This window comes from Hemiscyllium ocellatum, chromosome 35 (assembly GCF_020745735.1).
Source record: "Hemiscyllium ocellatum isolate sHemOce1 chromosome 35, sHemOce1.pat.X.cur, whole genome shotgun sequence".
In the NCBI taxonomy this organism is placed as follows: domain Eukaryota; kingdom Metazoa; phylum Chordata; class Chondrichthyes; order Orectolobiformes; family Hemiscylliidae; genus Hemiscyllium; species Hemiscyllium ocellatum.
In genome coordinates, this window is record NC_083435.1 from 3,659,995 (window position 1) to 3,674,716 (window position 14,722).

Sequence of the window (14,722 nt, forward strand, 5' to 3'; positions counted from 1 at the left end):
GAATTGTCCCATAGTGCCCAGGGATGTGTAGGTCAGGGTGGATTGGCCATGGGAAATTGTCCCATAGTGCCCAGGGATGTGCAGGATAGGGTGGATTGGCCATGGGAAATTGTCCCATAGTGCCCAGGGATGTGTAGGTTAGGGTGGATTGGCCATGGGAAATTGTCCCATAGTGCCCAGGGATGTGCAGGTTAGGGTGGATTGGCCATGGGAAATTGTCCCATAGTGCCCAGGGATGTGCAGGATAGGGTGGATTGGCCATGGGAAATTGTCCCATAGTGCCCAGGGATGTGTAGGTTAGGGTGGATTGGCCATGGGGAATTGTCCCATAGTGCCCAGGGATGTGCAGGTTAGGGTGGATTGGCCATGGGAAATTGTCCCATAGTGCCCAGGGATGTGCAGGTTAGGGTGGATTGGCCACGGGAAATTGTCCCATAGTGCCCAGGGATGTGCAGGTTAGGGTGGATTGGCCATGGGAAATTGTCCCATAGTGCCCAGGGATGTGCGGGTTAGGGTGGATTGGCCATGGGAAATTGTCCCATAGTGCCCAGGGATGTGCAGGTTAGGGTGGATTGGCCATGGGGAATTGTCCCATAGTGCCCAGGGATGTACAGGTTCTCTGATGGAGTAGAGGGGGGACGAAATCGAGAAAATGATGAAGGGCTTAGACAGGAGGGGACCTCCCTCCCCACTCCCCACCCCAATGGAGGGATCGATGACCAGGGTGGGGGTGTGGTGGAGGTAAAGGATAGACTGATGGTGAGGAGCAGCAGGTCTCTCCACAAATCCCAGATTTCCCGGTGTTTTCCCATCATTGCAACGGACAGAGAGATTTGGGCAGTGGGGAGTGTGAACGAGTCAGGGAGCGAGAGAGCGGGAGAGACAGAGGGAGGGAGAGAGACGGAGGGAGAGGTAGAGAGAGACAGAGAGAGGGAGTGTGAGAGAGAGGGAGAGGTAGAGAGAGACAGAGAGAGAGACAGAAAGGGAGAAGTAGAGAGAGAGAGAGAGAGGACGAGAGGTAGAGAGAGAGAGAGAGAGGGAGAGGCAGAGAGAGAGAGAGACAGAGAGAGGGAGAAAGAGAGGGAGAGACACAGTGAGAGAGAGAAGGAGAGGCAGAGAGAGAGAGAGGGAGAGAGAGAGGAAGAGAGAAAGAGAGTGAGACTAGGGGAGGATCTGAGCTACAGGGAGAGGCTGAACAGGCTGGGGCTGTTTTCCCTGGAGCGTCGGAGGCTGAGGGGTGACCTTATAGAGGTTTACAAAATTATGAGGGACATGGATAGGGTAAATAGACAAAGTCTTTTCCCTGGGGTGGGGGAGTCCAGAACTAGAGGGTCATAGGTTTAGGGTGAGAGGGGAAAGATATAAAAGAGACCTAAGGGGCAACTTTTTCACACAGAGGGTGGTACGTGTATGGAATGAGCTGCCAGAGGAAGTGGTGGAGGCTGGTACAATTACAACATTTAAAAGGCATTTGGATGGGTATATGAATAGGAAGGGTTTGGAGGGATATGGGCCGGGTGCTGGCAGGTGGGACTAGATTGGGTTGGGATATCTGGTCAGCATGGATGGGTTGGGCCGAAGGGTCTGTTTCCGTGCTGTACATCTCTATGACTCTATGAGATAGCGACAGGGAGAGATAGATAGAGAGAGAGACTGAGAGAGACAGACACAGACAGACAGACAGACAGAGAGAGAGAAAGGGGAGGTGAAGGTGAATGAGTAACTGCTGATGTTTGAGGCGGCTCCTCTTGTGTAGGCCGATGGCTGTATCTGTCTTCAGGACCATCGGCTATACCTCGATGCACACAGGGGATAGCCGGAGCTCAGGTACCAGATCTCATTGTGACGGTTCAGGATGGTCAGGGGTCTACACAGGAGACAGCATCCTCAGTGAATCAGACCGTCCATAGAGTCACTGCTAACCAACCTTCACCAACCCCCACACACACACCCACACACACACCCACACACACACACCCACACCCACACACCCCACACACACACCCTTACATACCCCCACACACACCCCACACACACACCCACACACACCCACACACACACCCCACACACACACCCACACACACCCCCACACACACACCCACACACACACACACCCACACACACCCAACATACCCCCCACATAAACCCCCACACACACACCCACACACACACCCCCACACACACACCCACACACACACCCACACACACACCCCACACACACACCCCACATAAACCCCCCCACACACCCACACACACACCCACACACACACCCTTACATACCCCCACACACACCCCACATAAACCCCCACACACACCCACACACACACCCCACACACCCCCCACATACCCCGCACACACACCCCCACACACCCCCAACATACCCCCCACACCCCCAACATACCCCCCCACACACACACCCACACCCCCAACATACCCCCCACATACCCCCCACACCCCCAACATACCCCCCACACACACACCCCACACACACCCCACATAAACCCCCACACACACACCCCCACACCCCCAACATACCCCCCCACACACACCCCACATAACCCCCCACACACCCCCACCATACCCCCACACATACCCCCCACACATACCCCCACACACACACCCCCACACACACCCCCACATACCCCCCCACACACCCCCAAAATATTCCCCACACCCCCAACATACCCCCCACATACCCCCCACACCCCCAACATACCCCCCACACACAACCCCACACACCCCCCACACACACCCCACATATACCCCCATACACACACCCCCACACCCCCCCAACATACCCCCCCCACACACACCCCACATAATCCCCCACACACCCCCACCATACCCCCACACACACCCCCCACATACCCCCCACACATACCCCCCACACATACCCCCACACACCCCCCACACACCCCCCACATACCACCCACACACACCCCCAACATACCCCCCCCACACACACCCACATACCCCCAACATACCCCCCCACACCCCCAACATACCCCCACACACAAAACCCCCACACACCCCCAACATACCCCCCACATACCCCACACACACACCCTTACATACACCCCACACACCCCACATACCCCCCCCACACACACCCCCACACACCCAACATACCCCCACACACACACACAAACACACCCCTAACATACCCCCCACACCCCCAACATACCCCCCACACACACACCCCACACACACCTCCCATATACCCCCCACACCCCCAACATACCCCCCCACACACACACCCCCACATACACCCCCACACCACCCCCCACACACACACCCCCACACACACCCCCACACACACACCCCACGTACCCCCCACACACACACCCCACATAACCCCCCACATACCCCACACACACACCCCCACCATACCCCCCACACCCCCAACATACCCTCCACACACACCCCCCACATACCCCCACACACACACCCCACATACCCCCCCCACACACCCCCCCCACACCCCCAACACACCCCCCACACACCCCCCCCCACACACCCCACATAACCCCACACACACCCCCAACATACCCCCCCACACACACCCCCCACATACCCCCCACACACACCCTTACACACCCCCCACAAACCCCCCACATACCCCCCCACACACACCCCCCACATTCCCCCCACACACACCCCCCACATACTCCCCACACACACCCCCCACATAATCCCCCACACACACACCCCACATACCCCCCCACACACACCCCCCACACCCCCACACACCCCCACACACACCCCCGACACATAACCCCCCCCACACACCCCCCACATAACCCCCACACACACACCCACATACCCCCACACACACCCCTTTCCATACTCCCCACACCCCCAACATACCCCCCCACACACACACACCCACACACCCCCCACATACCCCCCACGAACCCACCACATACCCCCCCACACACACCCCACATACCCCCCCACACACACACCCCCACACACACCCCACATATCCCCCACACACACACCCCACATACCCCCCCACACACACACCCCCCACACCCCCAACACAACCCCCACACACACACCCCACACACACCCCCGACACATAACACCCCCACACACACCCCCACATACCCCCCACACACACCCACATACCCCCACACACACCCCTTTCCATACCCCCCCACAACCCCAACATACCCCCCCACACACACACCCCCACACACCCCCCACATAACCCCCCCACACGCCCCCACACACCCCCCACATACCCCCCACACACACCCCCAACATACACCCCCACATACCCCTCCACACACGCCCCACACCCCCCACATACCCCCCCACACACACCCCCCACATACCCCCACACACACCCCCAACATACACCCCCACATACCCCTCCACACACCCCCCACATACCCCCCACACACACCCCCCACACCCCCCACATACCCCCCCACACACCCCCAACATACACCCCACACCCTCCCCACATACCCCCCCACATAACCCCCCACACACCCTCCACATACCCCCCACACACCCCCACACAACCCCCCACATACCCCCACAACATACCCCCACACACACCCCACATACCCCCACACACACCCCACATACCCCACACACACACCCCCCACACACACCCCCCACATACCCCCACAACATACCCCCACACACACCCCACATACCCCCACACACACCCCACATAACCCCCACACACCCTCCACATACCCCCACACACACCCCCACATACCCCCCCACACAGGCCCCCACATAACACCCCCACACACCCTCCACATACCCCCCACACACCCCACATACCCCCCCACATACTCCCCCACACACACCCCCCACATACCCCCACAACATACCCCCACACACACCCCACATACCCCCACACACCCCACATACCCCCACACACACCCCCCACACACACCCCCCACATACCCCCACAACATACCCCCACACACACCCCACATACCCCCACACACACCCCACATAACCCCCACACACCCTCCACATACCCCCACACACACCCCCACATACCCCCCCACAAAGACCCCCACATAACACCCCCACACACCCTCCACATACCCCCCACACACCCCACATACCCCCCACATACTCCCCCACACACAGCCCCCACATAACCCCCCAACACACCCCCGACATACCCCCACACACACCCCCTTACATACCCCCACCACACCACCTTACATACCCCCCCACACACCCCCTTACATACCCCCCACACACCCCCTTACATACCCCCACACACACCCTTACATACCCCCCACACATACCCCCTTACATACCCCCCACACACACCCCCACACACCCACCCACACACATGCCCCCACACACACCCACACACACATTCCCCCACAAACACCCACACACCACCCACATCCACGCACACACACCCCCCACACACACCCCCACACACACCCACACACCACCCACACATACACCCACACACGCACACACACACCCTACACATCCACCCACCCACACACACACCCACACACACACCCACACACACACTCCCACACACACCCCCACACACACCCCCACAAACATCCCCACACACCACCACACTAATCCCCACACACCATCCACATCCACCCACACACACCCACACACACACACACACACCCACCCACCACACACACCCACCCACACACAACCCCCACACACCACCCACATCCACGCACACACCCCCCACACACCCCCTACACATCCACCCACCCACACACTCCCACACACACCCCCACACACCACCCACATCCACCCACACACACCCACCCACACCCACCCACACACACCCCCACACACCACCCACATCCACCCACACACACACACACACACCCACACACACACACACACACCCACACACACACACCCACACACACCCCCACACACCACACACATCCACCCACACACACACACCCACACACACACCCACACACACACACCCACACACACCACACACATCCACCCACACACACACATCCACACACACACCCATACACACACACACACACACCCACACCCCACACCAATAATCACCCTCCCACCACCATCAGATTCAGCAGGAGGGTGGGGCATAGAGGGTGGGGTCGCACCCTGCTCACCGACACCCACCCCCAGAACGGTCAATGGCGCAATGGTATGGGTCCTCCCATAACCCCACTCTCCGTGTTCCCCCCTCCCCCACTCTCCGTGTTCCCCCCTCCCCCACTCTCCGTGTTCCCCATTCCCCCCTCCCCCACACTCCGTGTTCCCCCCTCCCCCACTCTCCGTGTTCCCCATTCCCCCCTCCCCCACACTCCGTGTTCCCCCCTCCCCCACTCTCCGTGTTCCCCCCTCCCCCACTCTCCGTGTTCCCCCCTCCCCCACACTCTGTGTTGCCCAATCCCCCCTCCCCCACACTCTGTGTTCCCCATTCACCCCCTCCCCCACACTCTGTGTTCCCCATTCCCTCCTCCCCCACACTCTGTGTTGCCCAATCCCCCCTCCCCCACACTCTGTGTTCCCCATTCACCCCCTCCCCCACACTCTGTGTTGCCCATTCCCCCCTCCCCCACACTCTGCATTCCCCATTCCCCCCTCCCCCACACTCTGTGTTCCCCATGCCTGTGTCTGTGTTCCATGTACCCTTATCTGTATTCCCGTGTCCGTGCTCCCATGTCCGTGTTCTTGTGTCCATGTTCCTGTGTCCATATTCCCGTGTCCATGTTCCCTTGCCCCATGTTCCCATGCCCGTGTTCCCATGTCCGTGTTCCCGTGCCCAGTGATCCCATGTTCCCATGTCCTTGTTCCCATGTCCATGTTCCTGTGTTCTGTGTTTCCATACTCTGTGTCCATGTTCATGTGCCCTTTTCCGTGTTCCTGTGCCCTTTTCTGTGTTCCCGTGTCCGTGTTTCCGTGTCCGTGTTCCCGTGCCCAGTGATCCCATGTTCCCATATCCTTGTTCCCATGACCGTGTTCCTGTGTCCCATGTATCCATGCCCTGTGTCCGTGTTCCTGTGCCCTTTGCCATGTTCCCGTGTTCGTGTTCTGTGTCCGTGTTCCCGTGTCCATGTTCTCATGCCTCGTGTTCCCGTGTCCATGTTCCCGTGTCCATGTTTCCGTGCCCCTTGTTCCCATGTCCGTGTTCCCATGCCCAGTGATCCCATGTTCCCATGTCCTTGTTCCCGTGTCCGCGTTCCTGTGTCCCGTGTTTCCATGCCCTGTGTCCATGTTCCTGTGCCCTTTTCCATGTTCCTGTGCCCTTTTCCATGTTCCTGTGCCCTTTTCCATGTTCCCATGTCAGTGTTCCTGTGTTTCTGTGTCCGTGTTCACGTGCCCAGTGATCCCATGTTCCCATGTCCTTGTTCCTGTGTCCGTGTTCCCGTGTTCCTGTGTCCGTGTTCCCGTGCCCAGTGGTCCCGTGTCCATGTTCCCGTGCCCAGTGATCCCATGTTCCCATGTCCTTGTTCCCGTGTCCGTGTTCCAGTGTTCCCATGTCCGTGTTCCCGTGCCCAGTGGTCCCATGTTCCCATGTCCTTGTTCCCGTGTCCGTGTTCCCGTGCCCCGTGTTCCCATGTCCATGTTCCCGTGCCCAGTGATCCCATGTTCCCATGTCCTTGTTCTTGTGTCCGTGTTCCCGTGTTCCCATGTCTGTGTTCCCGTGCCCCGTGATCCCATGTTCCCATGTCCTTGTTCCCGTGCCCAGTGATCCCACGTTCCAGTGTCCGTATTCCCATGTCCGTGTTCCCGTGTCCGTGTTCCCGTGCCTGTGTTCCCATGCCCCGTGATCCCATGTTCCCGTGTCCATGTTCCCGTGTTCCCATGTCCGTGTTCCCGTGCCCAGTGATCCCATGTTCCCGTGTCCATGTTCCCGTGTCTGTGATCCCGTGTCCGTGTTCCCATGACCTTACCCGGAGTATTCCGCGATGTAGAAGCGATCTGCGATGAAGGCCTCGCTCTGCCTGAGTAGATCCTCCAGGAGTTCCTGAGCGTGCGGCAGGAGGGAGGTTAACCAGGATCTGGTGGTTTTCACAAACATGGTCAGCGCAGGGAACTGAGTCAGGAAAACCTGGAACGGGAATCCACAGTCAGGACAGGCCAGGAACGGGAGATAGGAACAGGGCTGGGAATGGGGCCGGGAATAGGGCCTGGTAAGGGGTTGGGAATGGGGTCGGGAATGGGGCAGAGAATGGGGTCGGGAATGGGACAGGGAATGGGGCCGGGGAAGGGGCCAGGAATGGGACAGGGAATGGGGCCGGAGAACGGACTGGGAATTGGACGGGGAATGAGGCCAGGAAAGGGACTGGGAATGGGAGTGGGAATCTGTCCGGAAAGGGGACCGGGAAATGGGTCCGGGAATGGGGCTGGGAATGGGACCGGGAATGGGGCCGGGAATGGGGCAGGGAATGGGGCCGGGAATGGGACCGGGAATGGGGCCAGGAATAGGACTGGGAATGGGGCCGGGAATGGGATCGGGAATGGGACCGGTAATGGGGCCAGGAATAGGACTGGGAATGGGACTGGGAATGGGGCCGGGAATGGGGCCGGGAATGGGTCTGGGAATGGGGCCGGGAATGGGTCTGGGAATGGGATCGGGAATGGGACTGGGAATGGGACTGGGAATGGGGCTGAGAATGGGGCTGGGAATGGGTCCGGGAATGGGGCTGGGAATGGGGCCGGGAATGGGTCTGGGAATGGGTCTGGGAATGGGTCTGGGAATGGGATCGGGAATGGGAATGGGACTGGGAATGGGGCTGGGAATGGGGCCGGGAATGGGGCCGGGAATGGGACTGGGAATGGGAGTGGGAATCTGTCCGGAAAGGGGACCGGGAAATGGGTCCGGGAATGGGGCTGGGAATGGGACCGGGAATGGGGCCGGGAATGGGGCAGGGAATGGGGCCGGGAATGGGACCGGGAATGCGGCCAGGAATAGGACTGGGAATGGGACCGGGAATGGGACCGGGAATGGGGCCAGGAATAGGACTGGGAATGGGATCGGGAATGGGACCGGTAATGGGGCCAGGAATAGGACTGGGAATGGGACTGGGAATGGGGCCGGGAATGGGGCCGGGAATGGGTCTGGGAATGGGGCCGGGAATGGGTCTGGGAATGGGATCGGGAATGGGACTGGGAATGGGACTGGGAATGGGGCTGAGAATGGGGCCGGGAATGGGTCCGGGAATGGGGCTGGGAATGGGGCCGGGAATGGGTCTGGGAATGGGGCTGGGAATGGGTCTGGGAATGGGATCGGGAATGGGAATGGGACTGGGAATGGGGCTGGGAATGGGGCCGGGAATGGGTCCGGGAATGGGACTGGGAATGGGGCTGGGAATGGGACTGGGAATGGGGCCGGGAATGGGTCTGGGAATGGGATCGGGAATGGGACTGGGAATGGGATTGGGAATGGGGCTGGGAATGGGGTTAGGTAACCGGGATCGGTGATCGTGAAGATTCTGTGCTTCCTGGGAATGTGGCACATTGTGCTGACCCACTCACACTCCCCCCACTCATCATCTCCCTCCCTTCCTCACACTCTCCTCCCTCACACTCTCCCTCCCTCACACTCTCCTCCCTCACACTCTCCCTCCCTCACACACTCCCTCCCTCACACTCTCCCTCCCTCACACTCTCCTCCCTCACACTCTCCTCCCTCACACACTCCCTCCCTCACACTCTCCCTCCCTCACACTCTCCCTCCCTCACACTCTCCCTCCCTCACACTCTCCTCCCTCACACTCTCCCTCCCTCACACTCTCTCTCCCTCACACCCTCCTCCCTCACACTCTCCCTCCCTCACACTCTCCCTCCCTCACACTCTCCCTCCCTCACACTCTCTCTCCCTCACACCCTCCTCCCTCACACTCTCCCTCCCTCACACTCTCCTCCCTCACACTCTTCCTCTCTCACACTCTCCCTCCCTCACACTCTCCCCTCCCTCACACTCTCCCTCCCTCACACTCTCCTCCTTCACACTCTCCTCCCTCACACTCTCCCTCCCTCACACTCTCCTCCCTCACACTCTCCCTCCCTCACACTCTCCCTCCCTCACACTCTCCTCCCTCACACTCTCCCTCCCTCACACCCTCCCTCCCACTCTCCCTCCCTCACACTCTCCCTCCCTCACACTCCCCTCCCTCACACTCTCCCTCCCTCACACTCTCCTCCCTCACACTCTCCCTCCCTCACACTCCCCTCCCTCACACTCTCCCTCCCTCACACTCTCCCTCCCTCACACTCTCCTCCCTCACACTCTCCCTCCCTCACACTCCCCTCCCTCACACTCTCCCTCCCTCACACTCTCCCTCCCTCACACTCCCCTCCCCCGCACTCTCCCTCCCCCACACTCTCCCTCCCCCACACTGTCCCTCCCTCACACTCTCCCTCCCTCACACTCTCCCTCCCTCACACTCTCCCTCCTCACACTCTCCTCCCTCACACTCTCCCTCCCTCACACTCTCCCTCCCTCACACTCTCCCTCCCTCACCCTCTCCTCCCTCACACTCTCCCTCCCACACACTCTCCCTCCCTCACACTCTCCCTCCCTCACATGTCTCCCTCCCTCACACTCTCTCTCCCTCACACTCTCCCTCTCTCACACTCTCCCTCCCTCACCCTCTCCCTCCCTCACCCTCTCCCTCCTTCACACTCTCCCTCCCTCACCCTCTCCCTCCCTCACTCTCTCCCTCCCTCACACTCTCCTCCCTCACACTCTCCCTCCCTCACACTCTCCCTCCCTCTCTCACAGTCTGGGCCTCTTGCTGAGATATTTGTATCATCGATAGTCACAGGTGAGGTGCCGGAAGACTGGAGGTTGGCTAACGTGGTGCCACTGTTTAAGAAGGGTGGTAAGGACAAGCCAGGGAACTATAGACCAGTGAGTCTGACCTCGGGGGTGGGCAAGTTGTTGGAGGGAATCCGGAGGGACAGAATGTACATGTATTTGGAAAGGCAAGGACTGATTAAGGATAGTCAACATGGCTTTGTGCGTGGGAAATCATGACTCACAAACTTGACTGAGATTTTTGAAGAAGTAACAAAGAGGATTGCTGAGGACAGAGCAGTAGATGTGATCTATGTGGACTTCAGTAAGGCATTCAACAGGGTTCCCCATGGGAGACTGATTAGCAAGGTTAGATCTCATGGAATACAGGGAGAACTAGCCATTTGGATACAGAACTGGCTCAAAGGTAGAAGACAGAGGGTGGTGGTGGAGGGTTGTTTTTCAGACTGGAGGCCTGTGACCAGTGGAGTGCCACAAGGATCGGTGCTGGGTCCACTACTTTTTGTCATTTACAGAAATGATTTGGATGTGAGCATAAGAGGTACAGTTAGTAAGTTTGCAGATGACACCAAAATTGGAGGTGTAGTGGGACAGCGAAGAGGGTTACCTCAGATTACAACAGGATCTGGACCAGATGGGCCAATGGGCTGAGAAGTGGCAGATGGAGTTTAATTCAGATAAATGCGAGGTGCTGCATTTTGGGAAAGCAAATCTTAGCAGGACTTATACACTTAATGGTAAGGTCCTAGGGAGTGTTGCTGAACAAAGAGACCTTGGAGTGCAGGTTCATAGCTCCTTGAAAGTGGAGTCACAGGTAGATAGGATAGTGAAGAAGGCGTTTGGTATGCTTTCCTTTATTGGTCAGAGTATTGAGTACAGGAGTTGGGAGGTCATGTTGTGGCTGTACAGGACATTGGGTAGGTCACTGTTGGAATATTGCGTGCAATTCTGGTCTCCTTCCTATCGGAAAGATGTTGTGAAACTTGAAAGGGCTCAGAAAAGATTTACAAGGGTGATGCCAGGGTTGGAGGATCTGAGCTACAGGGAGAGGCTGAACAGGCTGGGGCTGTTTTCCCTGGAGCGTCGGAGGCTGAGGGGTGACCTTATAGAGGTTTACAAAATTATGAGGGGCATGGATAGGGTAAATAGGCAAAGTCTTTTCCCTGGGGTTGGGGAGTCCAGAACTAGAGGGCATAGGTTTAGGGTGAGAGGGGAAAGATATAAAAGAGAAATGACAGTCAACATCTTTACACAGAGAGTGGTCCATGTGTGGACTGAGCTGTCTGAGGTAATGGTGGATGGACAATGTTGAAAAGACTTCTGGATAGGAACATGAATGGGAAAGGTTTGGAGGGCTATGGACCAGGAGCAGGCAGGTGGGACTAGTTTCCTTTGGGATTATGGTCGGCATGGACTGGTTGGGCCGAAGGGTCTGATTCTGTGCCGTATGACAATGTGGTTCCATCTGTGGAGAGAGAGCAAGAGAGAGCGAGAGATAGAGAGAGAGAGAGAGAGAGAGAAACAGAGTTAGCATTTCGAGTGCAGTGTGACACATCTTCAGAACTGGACTCGAAATGGTACCCGTCCCTGGTCTCTCCCTCCACAGAGGCTGGCAGACCTGCCGAATTTCTCCAGCAAGTTACAAACAGCGTGACTCGCGGCTGTGATGACATTGAGCAACTTGACACATCCAGTGCTGGGGCAGACAGTAACTGCTGACAAATAACTTGTGGTCTCTGTATAGTGAGATAATGAAGAAACCCCAGCATACACCCTGCTGTGTGTCTGACAGTTTCCCCACTAATGATATAATGGAAAGGTGGGGTGGGGAAGATGATAAGAACACAGACAGCTGCGTTCCTCAGCTAGACACCACCACAGCAGCAAGTGCACACTCTGCAAACGGTCTGTGCTTTTCAGGATTTGTGAACAAGGTAACTCCACTCATTGTGGGGTTGACCTGGTGACTGTAGACAGCACAGAGACAAGTGTCAGGCTGCAGTCTTCACTGGTGGGGGACAGAGGTAGCAGGAGAACTGCAAACCCTCCAGACTTGTTCAGGAAAGGCTGCAGAGATAGTCCCTCCAATCACAGACCCGTCAGCCGAGCCACGGTGCTGTGGGACCGTCCCGGGAGGAACGACTTTGGGTTAGATTAACAAGCCCGTGGAGGCAGGTGAGTTGTTTCGGGTTCCTACAGGGGACGTTTGCTGGAGAGGGTGAGGTTGTGGATGTGGTGTACATGGGAAACCTTCCATCCAACAATCGACAGCCACGTGACAGAAACGCGAGGGAACTTCCTCGCAAAGTGGACTGAGACAGACAGAGAGACGAGATTGTCTGAGTGATGGGAGACAGACAGTAAACGCCAACTGATGGATTCTAGGCTCCAGGAAGGAACGTGGACGAGTTCCCCAGGGACCAGCGTTGCTTTTCCTGATATTTATTAATTACCGGGATCTTGCTGTGCAGGGGATGGTTCCACATTTGCGGCTGATGCGAAACTTTTTCACGCAGAGGGTGGTACGTGTATGGAATGAGCTGCCAGAGGATGTGGTGGAGGCTGGTACAATTACAACATTTAAGAGGCATTTGGATGGGTATATGAATAGGAAGGGTTTGGAGGGATATGGGCCGGGTGCTGGCAGGTGGGACTAGATTGGGTTGGGATATCTGGGTCAGCATGGACGGGTTGGACCGAAGGGTCTGTTTCCGTGCTGTACATCTCTATGACAGATTGGACTCTCCCCAGACAGGCTGCAATCTCCCCTGACAGACTGGACTCTCCCCTGTCAGACTGATCTCTCCACTGACAGACTGGACTCTCCCCTGACAGACTGAGCCCTCCCCTGACAGACTGGGCTCTCCCCTGAAAGACTGCGCTCTCCCCTGACAAACTGCGCTCTCCCCTGGCAGACTGGACCCTCCCCTGACAGAGTGGACTCTCCCCTGACCGACTGGACTCTCCCCTGACAGACCGGACTCTCCCCTGACAGACTGAGCTCTCCCCTGACAGACTGCATTCTCCCTTGACAGACTGGACTCTCCCCTGACAGATTGGACTCTCCCCTGACAGACTGAACTCTCCCTGACAGACTGGACTCTCCCCGACAGACTGGACTCTCCCCTGACAGACTGGACCCTCCCCTGACAGACTGGATCCTCCCTTGACAGACTGGACTCTCCCCTGACAGACCGGACTCTCCCCTGACAGACTGAACTCTCCCTGACAGACTGGACTCTCCCTGACAGACTGAGCTCTCCCCTGACAGACTGGGCTCTCCCCTGACAGACCGGACTCTCCCCTGACAGACTGAACTCTCCCTGACAGACTGGACTCTCCCCGACAGACTGAGCATTCCACTGACAGACTGGACTCTCCCCTGACAGACTGAGCCCTCCCCTGACAGACTGGACTCTCCCCTGACAGAGTGGACTCTCCCCTGACAGACTGGACTCTCCCCTGACAGACTGAGCCCTCCCGTGACAGACTGGGCTCTCCCCTGACAGACTGGACTCTCCCATGACAGACTGAGCCCTCCCGTGACAGACTGAGTTCTCCCCTGACAGACTGGACTCTCCCCTGACAGACTGGACTCTCCCATGACAGACTGGGCTCTCCCCTGACAGACTGGGCTCTCCCCTGACAGACTGAACTCTCCCCTGACAGACTGGACTCTCCCATGACAGACTGGGCTCTCCCCTGACAGACTGAACTCTCCCCTGACAGACTGAGCTCTCCCCTGACAGACTGGACTCTCCCCTGACAGACTGAGCTCTCCCCTGTCAGACTGGACTCTCCCCTGACAGACTGAGCTCTCCCCTGACAGACTGGACTGTCCATTGACAGACTGGACTCTCCCCTGACAGACTGTACTGTCCATTGACAGACTGGACTCTCCCCTGACAGACTGGACTCTCCCCTGACAGACTGCGCTCTCCCCTGACA

The 14,722-nt window shown here is 57.9% G+C and overlaps 1 protein-coding gene across 2 annotated transcripts in view; it reads right to left on the reverse strand.

Moving 5' to 3' along the window:
• Positions 1–1,561: 1,561 nt before the first annotated feature.
• LOC132832836 (heme-binding protein 2-like) overlaps positions 1,562–14,722 on the reverse strand; it is a 48,116-nt gene continuing 34,955 nt past the window's right edge. For both annotated transcript variants that reach the window (XM_060851011.1, XM_060851012.1), the window contains exons 6-7: positions 7,905–8,062; positions 1,562–1,867 (exon numbers count right to left, since the gene is read on the reverse strand). In XM_060851011.1, coding sequence (XP_060706994.1) covers positions 1,777–1,867; positions 7,905–8,062 — 249 coding nt within the window. In that variant the 3' untranslated portion in view covers positions 1,562–1,776. The remainder of the gene's footprint in view (positions 1,868–7,904; positions 8,063–14,722) is intronic.